The following is an 18,079-nucleotide window of genomic DNA, read 5'->3' on the forward strand; positions in this document are numbered from 1 at the left end:
TCCCTAGTGGTGCAGTGGTTGAGAATCCGCCTGCCAATGCAGGGGACACGGGTTCGAGCCCTGGTCTGGGAAGATCCCACATGCCGCGGAGCAGCTGGGCCCGTGAGCCACAAGTACTGAGCCTGCGCGTCTGGAGCCTGTGCTCCGCAACAAGAAAGCCGCGATAGTGAGAGGCCCGCGCACCGCGATGAAGAGTGGCCCCCGCTTGCCGCAATTAGAGAAAGCCCTCGCACAGAAACGAAGACTCAACACAGCCATAAATAAATAAAATTAAAAAAAAAAAAAAAAAAAAAAAAACAGAACCCATCCAGGGACTTCCCTGGCGGCACAGTGGTTAACAATCTGCCTGCCAATGCAGGGGACACGGCTTCAAGCCCTGGTCCGGGAAGATCCCACATGCCGCGGAGCAACTAAGCCCGTGCACCACAACTACTGAGCCTGCGCGCTAGAGCCCAGGCACCACAACCACTGAAGCCCGCACGCCTAGAGCCCGTGCTCTGCAAAAAAGAGAAGCCACTGCAATGAGAAGCCCGCGCACTGCAACTAAGAGTAGCCCCTGCTCACCGCGACTAGAGAAAGCCCACGTGCAGCAATGAAGACCCAGCACAGCCAAAAATAAAAAAAATAAATAACTTAAAAAATTATTAAAAAACAGAACCCATCCGAAGTCTCACCTCCTCTTTGTATACCACGGGCTCTCTCTAAAGGACAGTTAAGAAATCACAAGGTATGTTTGGAGACACACCACGCAACATTCCTTTTAGGGAGCTGCCCCTCCAGGGAAAACCGTCCCGGCGGGAGAGAAGACACACGTGTGATCACCTCAATTCTCCCTGCAGAGAATACAGTCCCCATTTCCTCCTGAACATGGCCCAGCTCCAATCAACGCAACTGGGGATTCTGGTCCTGCAGAGGCCAGACAGGCGGGCTGCAGTGCCAGGCCCGTGGCAGGCGCACCTCCTGGTCCCCATTAGCTACGGCTGCTGTCAGCCTGGACGTTACCTTGTCCAAGAGCTCTCTGGTCTCTTCGGTCAGGGGGTCGTGAGAGAACATGCAGTCATCGCCGTTGATGCAGTTCCCGGTCGTGTGGTACAACTTACACGGAAAATCACGTTCACGGCAAGTTAAGGCAAATGCCTCACCTCATGAAACCCACCCAAGGACAGAATCCAAGCCCCTCTGTTTTAGAGACAAGGAAACTGAGGCCCAGAGAGGCGAAGTGACTGGCTCAGAGCTGCACAGCAGGTTGGCAGCTGACCCAAGATGAGACCCCGGTTCTCGACACCCCCACTCTGGAGTGCTTCCCGCCCCACCATGCTGGCCTTGAGGCTGTGTCCTCAGATCCTCACTCAACAGGAAGAGGGGAAAAGTTCAACGATTTGCCCATGGTTACACAGCCATTTGAAAAATCTCAGAAAGATAACAGGCAATGGTGTAAGCCAGTCTCGAGAGTACACTTGACCGTTGAACAACATGGGGGTTAGGGGCGCCAACTCAGTCAAAAATCTGAGTATAATTTATAATCTGTCCTCCATACCCTCAGTTCTGCATCTGTGGATCCAACCAACCACAGATCGTGTAAGTACTGCAGTATTTACTACTGAAAACAATCCAATCTCTGAGTGGACCTGCAGAGTTCAAACCCATGTTGTTCAAGGGTCAACTGCATATGTAAAGGGAACATACAACATGTGTGCCTCCGTTTAGTCATCTGCAGACTAGGAAGAGCAGACCCATCACAGGGCAGATGTGAGGGTTAAGAGATAGATGCGCAGAAAGCTCTTGGCACAGTACTGGCACACAGAGCGAAAGTGTGGGGAAGATCAGCTGTTATTACCAATAAGGAGAAAAGGAGCTCTGCACCCTCAATCAGATCAAATGTGAGCACCAAAGGATATCATGCATATAGGGGCAGTTCTCGGCTCTGGCACAAAATCCGGTGATGTAAAACTTGCACAGTTCTCGCTTCTTTGGTAGCTCGATGTCGTGGCTAAAATTACAGTGGTCTCCCTGGAAGAGAAGCAGTGAAAAGGTAAGCTGTTTGCAAAAGGAAGTACTGCTCTATCACTGCTAAAGCACAGAGGGACCAACGACAGAAACAAACCCCCACCCCGACCCCAGAAAGGGCAGGAGGCCCAGGAAAGGCAGACACATAAATGCAGTTTCCCACCAACCTGAAACTTCTGCCAAAGTGTGTGGCCCTTTGTCTTGCCCCTGCCTCCCTCCCCCATGTCCTCAGTCCTCCCGGCTCCATTCTGCTGCCTTTCACTGCTTCTATCTAACTCTTCCTCTTCTTGCCTTCGCCTCTCTTACCCACTTACTGTTTGCTGCATAACAGCCAGTATCCAGTTTCATGCTTCTTCCTTTCTAACAGAACCCCAATTTCTAACAGAACCCCAAACTCCCCAGGGAAGACAATACTGCCCTGATTTTTTAAAAAATCCCTTCACACAGTTTTCTTCCTCCTAGCCCTTGGATGTGATGCCTGGAGGCACAGCAGCCATTAAGCCAACCATGAGGACGAAAGCCACACACTTAAAGATGCCAGAATAAAAAGTAGGAAGGAACTTGGGTCCCCCATGGTGCCACTGACAACCGTACCAGCCCTGTAATGCCCCCGCGTCCCTGCCCCAGACTTTTTTTTTTTTTTTGGCCACACCACGCGGCATGCAGGATCTTAGTTCACCAACCAGGGATCAAACCCATGCCAGCCGCAGTGGAAGTGCAGAGTCCTAATCACTGGACCACCAGGGAATTCCCAGACTATTGTGAGAGACAAACGTCTATGCGTTTAAGCCAGTGGAGTTGAGTTTTCTGCTATCTGTAGTCAAACTGTACAATCCAAACAAAACAACATCCAGGTAAACTGAAAAGAGAAACTGTTCGATACTCGTTCCCCCTTTCTCTTAGGAATAGCTACTCTTTTTTGTTTATATATATTTCAAGTTTCTAAAAATAGTATGAATTGCAACTATAATAAGGACTATTTTACACACAAACACACCTTTGTCTGAAACACAATAATATTTTTTCCTAAGACAGGTACACAGGTGCAGTACTCCCTGGGTACTTGCTTGCCAATATCTGCCTGCTGCCTGTATACCTGAATAAAAAGCTGCCTGGTTGAACTAACACTGGATTATACTTGTTTCCTTCAGAACTTTCAGGTCATTGGCCCATCTTCTGGCATTATACTCTGCTGTGAAGGTCAAGGCTGACCTTGACCACCTTTTCCATCTGGATGCCTTAATGATTCCCTCTCCCACACTGAAGTTCAGTAACTCAACCACGATATATTACACCTTTGCATGAGCATCAATTCTAACAAAACGTTTGAGGCCATATGGACTGGGTGAAAATTTTGGCCAAAAAAATCCTCCCAAACCAAAAAAACCCAGATGCGTCCCCGATCTCGTCCTGGCTCTTCAGTCACTCTGAGGAGTGAGCTAAGCCTTCCAGGCCTTCCAGGCATCTCTCAGACAATCACTCCAAGCCCACCAGAACACTGCCCCCAGTGAGTGTGGCCTCCAGAACATTCCCAGAGGCCCATGTGTCCCTGCTCTGGGCACCCTGGTACTGGAACTGGCCCCTTACCCATGTGCACCGCCCTTCCACGAAGTATTTGCAGATGACTTTGCCTTTCTTGTCGGACTGTTGGTGGGGCTTGTCATGGTCACCCCTCCGGTAGCTTCCGCCGCCGTCCTGTTAGGAACACAGAGCGTGACTATAAAGGGGAGTGGAGAGGCAGGGTAGGGAGGGGCCTGTGCAGGCCACGTGGAGACGGGCTCTGAGGGAGGGAAAGTGAGACAGGCTGGCTGGCAGGGATGAGCGCGCCCCCGTGTAACAGGAGTGCTGACCAGCAGCTTCCATCCAGCACCCAACTCTGTGGGGTCTGAGCCCCGGAGCGTGGAGTGTGGGCAGCGGAGGACTCGCGCGCCACACACCTGCGCGGGAACACATTCATTCCAAGAAGAGGCGGCACGAGCCTTCCTGGAAAACTCTCCAGGGTTAACTCAGGGACTCAGAGGACAGGTGACTGCAGGTGCTACAAAGATATGGTTTTAAAAACAGAGGGTCTCACCAGCAGTGCAACCCCCATGAAAGATAATTAGTGCTGACAGGCCCTACGGGGAACGGCTGATGGGAACAGGGGGACAGGACCAGCCTCGGAGAATAACTCATTAAAGAAAAAAAAAAATTTCAAGAAGGAGCCTTGAGTAAAAACATCAGATCAGAATGAAGAGCCGACTTACGCCCATGTCCTCGTCGTAGAAGTCTTCGTCATCATTCATTCCACCCTTGTTCATCCCTCCTCGGCTGCCACCTCGACCACGGCCCCGGCCCATCCCTTTCCCTCGACCTCGGGAACCCCGGCCACGGCCTCGACTTAGCCCTGCAGAAGAGAGAAACGGCGTTCACCTGAGGCCTCTCTCCAGCACCCGAGGCCAGCAGCTGCCAGAAGGAGCCCCACTGACTCGCCCGCCCCTTGCGGCCCCCGCCCACCTCGTCCTCGGCCGTCCTTGGACCGGCGGTACTGGTTCAGCTCCTTGGAGTAGTCGTCATAGTCATCGTCTCCCATCGGCTCCTCACTTTCTCCGTACTGGAATTCCGGAGGGAATTCAGGAAAGTGTCATTTGGCGAACATGAACAATGTCCTGAACTATATACTCCACCCCTTTCTGCCTTTTTGTACACTCGGGACAACGTCAAACTCAGAAGAGCAAGCGAGCAACCCAGTGACTCCCACCTGTGCCCCCTCTTCACACGCCGCAGCCGACGCGGTGGCTGGTCCTAGTCCTGCCCCGCGCAGCCTTCACTCGTAGGGCTCCCAGCCCACTGGGCAGCTCCCAAGGGGCAGCGGGGCAAGGTCTCGGGCAGCGACAGAACAGTGAGTGTGGTAGCTCTCCTCACGCGCACACGCGTTTGTGCGTGTGCAGGAGGGAACTGAACAGGCACCTGACTGCGAAGGCATTAAATGCTTCGAGTACCCTGGGGAACCCTGTCTTCAGGGATGGGAACTAAGGCGCTCGCTGAGACAGAGGTGAGATGAAGATGTTTCTGACAGCTCACCCTTTGGTATTTTTTCAATTTTGAACCATAGAAAGGTTTTCTCTATTCCAAATAATAAATGAACATTTTTAAACACATAAACCTGCCACCTGATGCTTCCTTTCCACCTTAGTCTTACAGACTTAGTCTTGCAGCCCACCAGCCACCCGACCCCACTCCCACCACCACCCCGCAAGCTGGAGAAAGCCTCACTTCCATGTCCTCTTCATAGAAGTCCTCTTCGTCCTCCGGGTGGTCTCCCCCCATGGAGCCTCTGCCTCTGCCTCGGCTGCCCCTGCCCATGCCTCGGCCTCGAGACCCTCCACGGCTTCCACGGCCTCGGTAGCCCCTGCCACGGCCTCGGTTGCCTGCATGGTGATTCAGACGGTGAGAGTCTGAGCAAGCAGGACCCACCAGCAGAAGAGAAGTTAACCTACTGTCTGCCCAAGGTCAATCATTTCCTCCTCCTCCTCCTCCTGTTCTAAGAAGCCTTCCCGGCTGCTCTAGGCTGATTCATGGTCCCTGGGCCCCTGGACAGGGGTAGCTGAGCACCGTGGACACACGCCTGCTGTAGCACTCACTACACTACCCTGACTGAGGCGCTGTCCAACACAGAGGCACCAGTCACGTGTGGCTACTGAGTACCTGAAATGTGGCTGGCCAAACTAAGAAATACTGTGAGTATAAAGTGTAAACTGAATTTCAAAGACTTAGTTAAAAAAGAGAGAGAGAGAGAATATAAAATATCACATCTATCTATTTTGATTACATGTCGAAATGAGATTTGGAATGTATTTATAAAATGTGTTGTTAAAATTAATTTCATCTGTTTCCTTTTACTTTTCTAATGTGACCACTAGAAAATTTATAATTGCATGGTGGCTTGCATTATATCTCTATTGGACAGGCTAGTCCAGACTCTCCCCAAAGAGCAGGGCCTATCTAGGGAGGAGTGTAAGAAAGACCACCGAAAGAAAGAATGAATGACCAGCCACTCAAACAATAAGCTGGGCCTCAAGCAGGGCTAAGAACTGCTGGGCTGGAAAATTCTGGAAGCACTCTGGGGTTGGGAAATATCATTGGCAGGAGATGGTTCTAAGAGGCCGGGCTGGGTCGCTGGTGCTCTGCCCTCCCCCACCATCCTCCTAACTGCCACAGGTTCAAGGTTCAGAGGTGTGGCAGTCCCGTGGCTGCAGTCACACTCTGTCAGGTGATGGGAGACGGGAGCCTGGGGGAGGAGGCGCCAGCTGTCAGTTACCGTCCCCAGGGGTGAGAGCTGTCCCTTCTATATCTCTTCACAGCTGACCAGGAAGTGAATTTAAAAAACAACCCTTCAGGGACTTCCCTGGTGGTCCAGTGGTTAGGACTCGGCGCGGGGTGTGGCCAAAAACAACCACCACCACCACCACCACCACCTTGAGCCACAGCAGTCTTCTCCTTGCCTCACGCCAGTCTGGCTCCATCCCAACCACGGCTTCAGCACTGGACCCTCTTCTCATGTGGCAGAACTCCGGTCCCCTGTGCTTGGGATGGAGCTCCCTGCCTGTCTCCTTCTATGCTTATCTCAGCCCTGCATGACTGCCCATCTCTTCTCCCGGACCTGACGCTCCATGAGCATGTGGCCCATGAGGTCTGTCTGGCTCTGCACTGAGCGCCCAACCCCCAGCCCCGGGTCCGCCCCGACAACCTGGAGGAGAAGCTGTGGCTCTCACCTCGGCCCCGGCTGCTGCCCTCCTTGGCCCGCCGGTACTGGTTCAGCTCCTTGGCAAAGTCGTCGTAGTCGTCCTTGCCCATGTCCTCCTCCTCCTCGCCCTCGTACTCCCCGTACTGCTCGTTCTCGTAGTCTTCGTACAGGCCGTAGCCCTTGCTGTCCATCTTGGAGTAGGCCTTCTTGGGCAGGGGCGCGGTGTGCGACGGGGGGTACTGCTGGTGGGACTGATAGGGAGAGGACAGTGAGCTGGCCCTGGGGCCTCGGATTCAGACCAAGATCCCCACTATTCCCTGAACTGGCACAGCTGTCTGGGTGTCTCTGCTGTCCCTGGGGTGAGATGCTAGCCCCCAGCCACCTGAATGAGATCTGGGCTGTGGGCCCAGATGTTTCTGTTCTTCAGAAAGAGCCACAGCTTTAAAGACAATTGCGAAACACAGGCCCCATGACCCCTGAATTACTGGAGAGGGAAAAGAAGGGTGTATTTCCCAGGGATATAGAACAATCTCATTTGGGGAGGAGGCCTGATAGGCAAGAGGGGTGCTCCTCAGTCAAAATTTTCCTGGGGCCTTAGAATTCAATTAATGACTATCGGGCAACCAAACTAGAAAACCATTTAAAATGATGCTTTCCAAAGTGTGCTAGTTCCAAGAGATACTGGATGAAGTTTAAAAATACACATACGTGCACAAATGGAAGACACCAAGATATCCTTCAATAGGTAAATGTATAAACAAACTGGTACATTCAGACAATGGAGTATTCAACAATTAAAAGAAATAAGAAAGACATGGAGGGACTGTAAACGAATATTGTTAAGTGAAAGAAGTCAATCCGGAAAAGCTACATATGAGTCCAATTAAATGACATTCTGGAACAGGCAAAACTACAGAGACAGTAAAAAGACTGGTGGTTGCGAGGGGCTTGGGGGGAGGGACTGATGAGTAGGTAAAGAAAAGATGACTTTTAGGGAATTGAAACTATTTTATATGATAGTGTATGGTGCATATATAACAAGATGCATTTGTCAAAACCCAAAGGACTGTAAAACACGAAGGGGGACCCTAATGTAAACTATGGACTCTCATCAAATACGTACCAACGCTGGCTAAACAATTACAACAAACGTGCCACACTAATGCAAGACATTAAAAACTGGGGAACTGGGTGGGGTGGGGTGGGTAGGGAACTGGACTACCTGCTCCATTTTCTCCCAACCTAAAACTGCTCTAAAAACAACAAGGTCCTACTGCATAGCACAGGGAACTATATTCAATATCCTGTGACAAACCACAATGGAAAAGAATATGAAAAAAGAATATGTGTACGTATAACTGAGTCACCTTGCTGTAGAGAAGAAATTAACACAACACTGTAAATCAACTATATTCAATAAAATTTAAAAAAATAAAACTGCTCTAAAGATAAAGTCTATTCATTTAAAAAATCCACACTCATTATAAAAAAAAAAGAAAATATAAAACATGGAGATGTACACAACTACTTTAGCAGATCCTTTTTTCTTTTTTTTTTTTTTTTTGCCTGCGCTGGGGTTTTCGTTGCGGTGTGCAGGCTTAGTTGCCCCGCGGCACGTGGGATCTTAGTTCCCCAACCAGGGATTGAACCCGTGTCCCCTGCATTGGAAGGTGGATTCTTAACCACTGGACCACCCGGGAAGTCCCACTTTAGCAGATCTTAAAATGCCTCAACCCCTAGTTCCCAATCAAAGCTGGTGGTATTCTCTCCATTCATTCCCTGCTGCCCTCAGGTTTAAAGTCTGAATCTACGTTAGTAGACCAATGTCAACTTATTCCTTACAATAAATTATCTGTTATGATGCATGATGCTGAGTCACAGGATACCTTTAAGAACTAACTTGAAAAATACTTTTTATCAAAACTTGAAAATCTATGTTGATTTACTTCTTACTGGTTTTGCCTGAGGAAAATAAAACAATATACAAACCAGACAAATAATTTAAATTTATGCTTAAGCTCAGTGGTATATAACTTCTGACCCCACAACATCCGAGATGATTTACTCCCGTAACCGTTTCATTCTCTTGCCAATTTTCCACAAAAGGACACTGCTGAACAGTGGAAAAGTCAGCTCTCACAGGGACAAATCATCATCTTTCTTGGGGACAGGGGATATGACGAGCCCTGCCAAGGCCATGGGAAAAGGTGGCGTAGAGAAGTACGGCAATCAGCCACTGACTGGCCTCACCCCCAGCTCCTGCACTTCAGAGCCGTGCAACCCGGCTGAAGTTCTCCAAGTCTCAGTGTCCTCACCTATAAAGCGGGGATAAAAACAATACCTAATCTTACAGAATTAAAATCCGTGTAAAGTGCCACGTAAGAATGCCCAGCACACAGCCAGTGCTCAGGAAACACGGGCGATTTCATCACCCCCGGCTCCGAGCCCCATGGGGGCCCCTGACCGGCAGTCACTCACCGGCGCGTAGGGGGGGCTGTACTCTCTGTACTTGCGGTGCCCCTTCTCGCTGGGGCTGAAATCCGAGTCATCTGAGAAGTCAGAGAAGTCATCGCTGGAAGAAGCGTGGCGCTGCAAGGACAGGGGCAGAGGATTAGAGCTTCTGCGGAGGGCTGGCCACCTGCACAGCCACTGCTGGAATGTGCCGGAAGAGCTCCGTGCGAAACGCCTCACCTAGGGGCATCTAACAGCAATGGAGCATGAGCTACCAACTCTTTTAGAAAAGGTCTTTATCCAATTTGGGGAAAGGAAAAACAGCCCGATTAAGAGTGCCCTCTGGCCGGACAAGATGAGCTCAGCCCCTGGGGCGCTCGGCTGGGCCCAGCGCCAGGAGGCCCAGCACATCCGCCAGGACCTACTTTGTGCTTGGATTTCCTCCTCTTCTTGGATCTCCTCTTCTCCTTCTCCCGCTCTTTCTTGCGTTTCCGCTTCAGCCTCCGGTGAGACTTCTCCTCATCTGAGTCGCTGTGGTGCTTCTCCCCCTTCTCCTTCCGGCTCCTCTCGGGGCCTCCGGAGGCGTCCTGGGTCTCCTCGGCCCCGTCATCCTCCAGTTCGCCTTCTTCCAACTCACCATCTTCCCTAAGAACCAACCCCAAAGCCGACGTGAGCACGGGGTTTGAGGGGAGGGCCGCGGGGGCTGTGGGCTGGCCCAGGGCGACGGGAACGGGGGGCCCAGCGCTGAGGGCGAGAGGCCCGGGGAGACGGGGCGGGGGCCGCTCCCCGTCCCATCCCGTATCTCCCCCAAAGGGCTGCATTGGCTCTGTCTGTCCTGGCGGGGGGCGGGGTGGGGCCGTGGATGCCAGAGGTGCTGCCACGAGCCAACAGGCTCCGGTCCCCGGGCTTCGAGGTCTGACCCGCTCCGCCAGCTCCACGGCTCTGGGCCACAGGCGGGGAGCTGAGCAGGTGGAGGGAGGGGAAGGGTCCCAGGCCCCTCCTGACGCGCCCACACGAGGGCTCACCCCCCACCTGCTGCTCACCCCCTTGTTTCCCACCTGACTTGCCTCACCTCCCGGTATCCCTTCTGGCTCCCTGTCCTACGACTTCCTGACTCTGCAAAATCCCCCACATGTCACCCCAATCTCCCTTACTTTACAAAATAAAAGCACTCTCCACATGTGACAGATGCTGCTGACAGGACGTTCTGAACATCAAAATACGTACAGGGTGGGGGGGTGTGGGGGGGATAAATAGGGTTAAGAAAGGAGCAGCTGGAAAAAGAATCCAGTTTTTGAGCCAAACCCACAGACACAGTCCTCACAAGTGCAGGAGTTGCTTTAAAAAAATAAACAAATGTAAAAAAATGTCAAAAGCTCCTCAAGTTCCTCATGCATGACGATGGCAAAGTATGTGTGAGAGCATAAAAAACTCCTTCCTTCTCCATTAACTAAGACCCACAAAGAGAATGAGGAGAAGATAAAGAGTCACATAACGAACCCAGGACCTAGTAGGCGAACCACAGAGAGAACTAATCTAGGCCAAAGAGGCCTCGGCCGCTCAGAGGGGAGCCAGACGGCGTGGGAACAAGCTCGTCAGGCGAGCCCGGCCCCTGGAGCCCTGAAGGCTCTAACAGGCTTTGTGGAGAAACAACGGCCGACCTCTCTGCGGATCCTCCACGGCCCTTTCTCTCGCACTGCTCCCCACCAACAAGGGGACCCTTCCATTAACTCTGACTCCCAATTCAAAGGGGTCGGGGCAGCTTCAAACCCAAATGGTACAGCCCCACGGTTACCCTGGCAGAGGTCAAGGGCAGCTCTCAAACAGAATGCAGGACCAAAACCTCCTCCCGACGTTTCAAAGGAAACAATACAGAGAGGTGACTGATGGGTGCCTCGTGCTGTTCCCCTGGAACCACCAGGCTGTCGTGGGCCAGCCCCGAGGGAAGACGCCGAGTCAACTGTGGAGGCGGCATTCCTGACAAGTGAGGCACCTTCTGGCTTGGGTGCGGCCCACACCAGGAGCCGCTCTCGTGGGAGCAAAGCTCTCATGGGATGAGGCAACTCTGCCAGAATGGCCTTGTCTGCAGTAAAAGCGCCACCTAACTGGGGAAACTGGTTTTGGCAAGCTCGCCAAGCTGAGGGGGAAGCTGTTACTAACGGGCAGGGCAAACTTGCTGCCGCCGCCGCGTGGAGTTCTACAGGACACTGGGAGAGTGGTTCCTGGAGCTGCGTGTCCCTGCTGGGCAGGCCAGGTCGCCACACCTCAGGAGAAACACAGGGACAGACAGACTAGACAGACGCTTTGGAACTAGGGAAGGCCCAGCGACAGACCGGAGAGGAAGGGGTTGGTATTCTATGAAGAAAAGCTAAACAAAAGCATCACTCTCCACACTTTAGTCTGGAAAGGAAAAAGCTGAAAGTACCCAGAATCCCAGGGCAGGGATGGAGGGAACCCAGGAAGACAGAAACTGCCTGGGGGCCCAGAAGCGCGGATGAGAAGAAAGCCCAAGATCGCAAAGGGCAAAAGACCCTCCTGGAACCAGAAGAGGCGTGTCAGAGTGGAAGGGACAGCGGGGCACCATCAACCCCCTCATTTTCAAACAGGAGGAACTTAAAGGGATAGCAGGTGAAAGGATCTGTCGAGGTCAGATAGACGGGGTGACACGAAAAAGCCAGAAACTGGCTCTAGGCTCGCCGTTCTTCCTCAGTTGGTGAGGACAGAAAGGGAAGGGGGAGCCCACTCATCGACCGCCTACTGGATGCCACAAACATTTCTGAGCATCTTCTCTGCGCCGGGTCCTTGACCACCTCCTGTTCTGCACTGTCCTTGCAGGAAAAGATACAGATTACAAGAAACCCAGGCCACAGGGCAGTGTCTGTGACACAGGGCCGGGGCAGCTGAGCCAGAGAGGCTGGCACCCGCAGACACTCCTCCACCTCTACGTTCACGGGCGAGGATGCCGTGGCACGGCCAGTGAAGGGCTTGCCCAGGGTCAGCTGAGGCCTCCATCCCTGTCCTGCTGCTACACATCACTGCTAACACTCGCGGGAGGGGGGAACAAAAGACCATCCAAGCAACTCCAAGAGCTTCAACCATCCTCAAGAATGGCTCCAGAAGAATGCCTTTTCATTCCAAAGGCAGGGAGGTACAGCATTCAAATCCACCCTTCAAAGACTTTTAGCCAAAGAGGAATTCTCTGCATTATCTATATTAACAGCCCCAGGCAGATGTGGGCTCAGTGAGAATCTACGACTTTTTACAAACCGGGTAGTGAATACTTGAAACTTTGTTCCCCTGGAGTTGGGAGCAGCTGCAAAATAAATAGCATCAAAAAATCCCTGGTGATTTCTGAAGGGGAATGGGATATTGGAGGGGACGCGGGGATGGTGACACTTGACTGCCCACTGCGCATTCTCACTACCATCTGGCCCACCATGCTCTCCAACTCTTCCAAGCCCTGGGCCCACCTCTGGTCACCTGAGGGGGTTCCCCTTGATAACGCTGGAGATTCCAAGCTAAACGTCCTGCATGAATACAGGGCCTATTTTCTTCAGACTCTGTTTACCAGAAGAAAAAAAAGAAAGAAAAACAAGCCAACTGGGATAGAGGCAGGAATCCTGTGGGCCACTGACACAACCGCACAAAGGCTGCCTCCATAAAACAGCAACCGGGGTTAAGTGGTGCCACTGAACAGACTGCCAGCAAAATCCATGTCAGAGTGGGATTAAATACCGAGGGAGCACGCTGAATAGACTGTGACATGATCCCCCAAGAAAAGTGGGGGAAGCCCTACTGCACTAATCATTTCAATCTAGACGTGCCAAACCTTCTTGAGACAAGCATGTAGGAGAAACCCTGAAGCATCGGCCTGGGCAGAGACCACTTAATTCCCAGAGTCTGGACCGGCAACGCGCTGGGATGGCTGCACCAGGGCTGGCCCGCCAGAGCCATCAGGAACTAGAAACCAACCACGCTGGGCGACCAACTTGGAATGGATGCCAGGGAGGAAACGGGAAAAGGCCAAGGCCTTGCTGAGGCCCAGTTCTGCCTTGTGCCTCCTGGACTAAGCATCCGGGGCATTTAAGTTTCCACTTGCAGAGCTGGTGATGGCCAACTCCTCCTTTTGGGTCAAAGAAGAGATCAGGGTGCCCATTCTAAGGAATGCCTACTGGGCCAACTCCACAGGGCACAGAAGTGTTTCAGGTTCATCACATACCATGGGCTTGGCAAAAACAGTACCGGAAAGAAACCTCATGCTTCAAAGGAGGCTGGGCCCACCCACCAGTCTACAGATTTGGGCATCCTGCTTCCTTTTGTAGACCAAGTAACTCAACCAGCTCTGCGTCTTCCCTAGCGTGTGCTCTTGGTACGGAACCTGAGCCTCGGTTTTCTCATCTGCAGAACGGGATAAGTGTAGTACCTACCTCAAGGGGTTGTGAGGGTTAAACGAGATAACATGGATAAAACCCTTGACATGGGGGGCAGGCACAAAGTAAGTACCAGACAAATAATAGTTATTTGTATTAAGAACCAGCTAGCATGAGCACACCTCCACGTGGATAATCCTAAGCCAGCTGCAGTGCTTACTGGGAAGCATTTTTTTCTATGGAGAAGCTACAGCCAACTCCCCTCGGGGACCACTGCTAACTGCTGGCCAACAAGTTCTCACTTTTCTTGGCCCGTCTGTGCCACCGTCCTCTGCCAATAAATCCTGCTGACGAAACTGACAAATCGACATCTCCCCTTCCTCAGCTCTCATCTAGGTGGTATGAGAAAGTAACCAAGTGGCTGACCAGGAGGAAAAGGCACAACGAGAGCTGAGCCCCGGGAAAAAGGGAGAAAGGTCCCTTACAAAAATTAAGTTTGGGGCTTCCCTGGTGGCGCAGTGGTTGAGAATCTGCCTGCCAATGCAGGGGACACGGGTTCGAGCCCTGGTCTGGGAAGATCCCACATGCCGCGGAGCAACTGGGCCCGTCAGCCACAATTACTGAGCCTGCGCGTCTGGAACCTGTGCTCCGCAACAAGAGAGGCCGCGATAGTGAGAGACCCGCGCACCGCGATGAAGAGTGGCCCCCGCTTGCCACAGCTGGAGAGAGCCCTTGCACAGAAACAAAGACCCAACACAGCCAAAAATTAAATAAATAAATAAATAAATAAAATTAAAAAAAAAAAATTAAGTTTGGCAACACGGAAATCCTCTAGACGAGAGTTGGATGGAAGCTGAAAGGGGCCTGGGTTTATGGATCTACCTGATTTACAAAAGAAAAAAGAGAGAGAAAGAGGAGAGACAGGCAAGAAACAAAAAAGATGAAAACCCATGGGAGCAGTGGCTGTTACCTGAAGATCATGAGAGCCCTTGACAAGAGGCGGCTAGGTTAATGTGAAGGTCACGGTTCTGATCATTAACTGCCCAAACTCTCAACAAATTGCCTGGGTAGGCTCTGAATGACCCATTAACTAGGGACAAGATTACAAAAATTACAAGGAGGCTCCGCCTCTTCAAATGTTAAACAACAGGCCTAAATGCAGAAGTCCAGGATCCCCAAATCCAACCCTGCAGGACAGTAATTTACTAGGAGTGAAGGCAGGAGCCTTTCCTTTACAAAACTGGCTCCGGGCTCATGGCTGAGGAAGGCCCCCAAGACCTTCCCTCGATTTAGGCCGTGGTGAAGCAGCCACGGGGGGAACCTCACTGAGGGATTTTCAGAGGCAGAAAATTCTTGAAATAAACCTCTGGGTCTTGCACATGTTTTTCAGCGTCCTTACTACGTAGGTTCATCAACCACAGATCAAGAGCAAAGAAGCACTGTGTCTCCCTCCCCCTCAACATTCTCAGGTGTGGTCATAACTGGCTCAGTGACATCACATCATTTCCATGGCAACATGCCCACATCACAGACACCACCTGAGCAGCAAGCACGAACCAACCACAGGAGAAGCCCAAGCCACAGCCTGAACCCCTCACTTCAACAGAAGCAAGACAGCCTGTCCAGTGCCAGGACCCTGACACGAACACACCTACTGCCAGAAGTCAACGTGGGGGAAATTGGAGAAATCTGAACCCGGACTGGGTATTTGAGATACTAAGTAATTATTGTTAATTTTGTTAGGCATGATTATGGTTCTGCGGTTATGTTAAAAAAAATTAAGTTAAAGATTCACACTGAAGGGGCTTCCCTGGTGGCGCGGTGGCTGAGAGTCTGCCTGCCAATGCAGGGGACACAAGTTCGTGCCCTGGTCTGGGAGGATCCCACGTGCCGCGGAGCGGCCGGGCCCGTGAGCCACAATTGCTCAGCCTGCGCGTCTGGAGCCTGTGCTCCGCCAACGAGAGGCCACGACAGTGGGGGGCCCACGCGCTGCGATGAAGAGTGGCCCCCACTTGCCGCAACTGGAGAAAGCCCTCACGCAGAAACGAGGACCCAACACAGCCCTAAATAAACAAACAAACAAATACTTAAAAAAAAAAAAAAGATTCATACTGAAGAATGTATGGGTGAAGTAAGATGAGGTCTGGGATGTGCTTTAAAATACTCAAGGGGGATGGGGGGAGGTAGTGAGATGAACCAAAATTGGCAAAATGTGTGTAACTTTTGAAACTGGTGATGGGTATAAGGCAATCTATGATACTATTTTCTCTTCTCTTAAATATGTTAGAAAATTTCCCTAAGAAAAAGTTAAAAAATAAAAAAGATGCCCTGGGTGGGGACAACCTCTCAGTAAAGGGAAGAGAGCTCATCAAGGTCCTCAAGAAGTTAATTTCCCTAGCAAAGAGCTGGAGTTCAAGGTGGGGGCCTCCACCAGCCCTCACCTCTCTGCTGTGGTTTCCTCAACTACAAAACCTTCCTGGGCACCCCAGGGTCTTATAAAATCCAAGAGCCATAGGAAATATTCACTACTAACATCCTGTAGCAGCAATTTCCATGCCAGGGACCACACTGCTGTGCTCTCCACTTCTGCACATCTGTCACTGAAACGCATTAACAAACGTATGCAGTAGCAATTCATTAGTATTCCCATTTTACAGACAAATAAACTGAGGCTCAAAGATGGGAAGAAATATGCCCACAGGGTCACAGCAGGAAGCAGAAGAACTGGAACCAGAGTCCAGGACTTTCTGACTCCAGGTCCAGCTCTTAACCTCAACCCTTGAGACAATTAGAAATTATCCAAAAAAGAATAATTTACTAAACAGGCCAACAAACAAAACAACTCTCACCCTGAACTTCATACTTGAGTTGGAAAAAAGTTAAGACATAGGTACAGGAAACAGATTAAATGAAACAGTTCTGCAAAAAATGCCAAAGTAAGGTACTAAGACACTGGGCAAGCTCCTTAAACACTCTTGTTACCTGTTTCAATTGTGAAGTGAAGGCAGTAAAGGAACCTCCAGGATGGATATATATCCTCGTAGGAAGAATTCCCTGAGACCATGTAAATCAAGTGTTTAGCACCAACCTGGCCCAGAATAACTGCTTAGGAGTAAAAACTATCAACATGCAAAGACACAAAGCCAATCCAGGCCATCCAACATCAAATGAATGGAATTGAGACATTCAAAAATATGACCAAAAGACATCTGGATAGTTTAGGGAACAAGAGGTGCCCAGAAGGGACTTCCCTCGTGGTGCAGGGGTTAAGAATCCGCCTGCCAATGCAGGGGACACAGGTTCGAGCCCTGGTCCGGGAAGATCCCACATGCCATGGAGCAACTAAGCCCATGCGTCACAACTACTGAGCCTGCACTCTAGAGCCCGTGAGCCACAACTACTGAGCCTGCGTGCCACAACTACTGAAGCCCGTGCACCTAGAGCCCATGTTCTGCAACAAGAGAAGCCACCACAATGAGAAGCCTGCGCACTGCAACGAAGAGTAACCCCGCTCCCTGCAACTAGAGAAAGCCCACGCCCAGCAATGAAAACCCAACGCAGCCAAAATAAGTAAGTAAATAAATAAATAGTGTCTTAAAAAAAAAAAAAAAAAAAAAAGACGTGCCCACAAAGGTCCAAGGAATCCTAGCAAAAAAACAAATAGGACTTATCCCAAGAGGGACAGAAAGCAACATGAATCCAAGGGAAGAAAATTCCAAAGTCCTCTAATGCTAGAAGGATCACTACACTCCCAAGTGTGTGGCATCCACACTGGGGTTCATCCAAGCACACAAACCTCTTAGGCAGAACATTTCTGTAGAGTTTAAAACAAGCTGACCAAGAAAAACCCAGCTTGCTAGATGAATCTCTAAGTCAAAAGTGTCCTTTTCTTTGCTCAAATAGCTATTCTCCTACTCCCACTCACTCTGAAAACAGCTCGTGTTCTTGACAGAGGCAGCTCTCTGATCCAAGTTTTTCCTGTCAGATGAACCTCTGAAATCTGCTTCGCAGCAACAAAGAATTTCCTAACCACCTTCTCAGGCCAACCACGCTTTGGATTGCTTAAAGCTGGAAAGATGCTGGTTCTCATCCAAAGAGAGACGATTTTTATTATTCCAGAAAGGAAAATCGAACCATGAAACTTGTGAGCTAAGACTTCTTGTTTATAATTTTTTCAGGGGAATCAATTTGGTTCCATTCAGCCAAGACAAAGTATTAACATTTTCCTCTTAAAAGAGACCTGGCCTAGGATGCAAAGATTTCTTGTTCATATACGCAATTATCTGTATACAATTATTTGTTAACTTCCAGTCAACGGTGGGCTCCTGGAGGGCGGAGAAGAAAGAGGCTGGCAGTCATCCCTGAGTTTCCAAGGGCCCAGCACAGGGCCAGGTATAGACTGGGTGGGTGCTTGGGATATGGTCTACACAAACAGGCATCAATCTCAGCCATCCACACCCTCTTTGTCAATTTCACCAACATAGACATTGGACCATTTCCCAGGCAGCAACCTGGATCACTTAAA

The 18,079-nt window shown here is 50.8% G+C and overlaps 1 protein-coding gene across 10 annotated transcripts in view; it reads right to left on the reverse strand.

The window, feature by feature from the left end:
• Positions 1-18,079, reverse strand: part of ZC3H4 (zinc finger CCCH-type containing 4) — a 42,978-nt gene that overhangs the window by 16,109 nt on the left and 8,790 nt on the right. For 7 of the 10 annotated variants that reach the window (XM_082370134.1, XM_082370133.1, XM_082370136.1 and 4 more), the window contains 9 exons: positions 9,610-9,829; positions 9,212-9,322; positions 6,762-6,984; positions 5,263-5,444; positions 4,504-4,600; positions 4,254-4,393; positions 3,595-3,702; positions 1,899-2,010; positions 1,003-1,112 (listed from right to left, as the gene is read on the reverse strand). In XM_082370134.1, the coding sequence (XP_082226260.1) occupies positions 1,003-1,112; positions 1,899-2,010; positions 3,595-3,702; positions 4,254-4,393; positions 4,504-4,600; positions 5,263-5,444; positions 6,762-6,984; positions 9,212-9,322; positions 9,610-9,829 (1,303 nt within the window). The remainder of the gene's footprint in view (positions 1-1,002; positions 1,113-1,898; positions 2,011-3,594; positions 3,703-4,253; positions 4,394-4,503; positions 4,601-5,262; positions 5,445-6,761; positions 6,985-9,211; positions 9,323-9,609; positions 9,830-18,079) is intronic. The other 3 variants (XM_082370138.1, XM_082370131.1, XM_082370132.1) reach the window with 1 other exon arrangement.

This window comes from Balaenoptera borealis, assembly GCF_965194805.1.
Source record: "Balaenoptera borealis genome assembly, chromosome: 19".
Classification (NCBI taxonomy): Eukaryota; Metazoa; Chordata; class Mammalia; order Artiodactyla; family Balaenopteridae; genus Balaenoptera; species Balaenoptera borealis.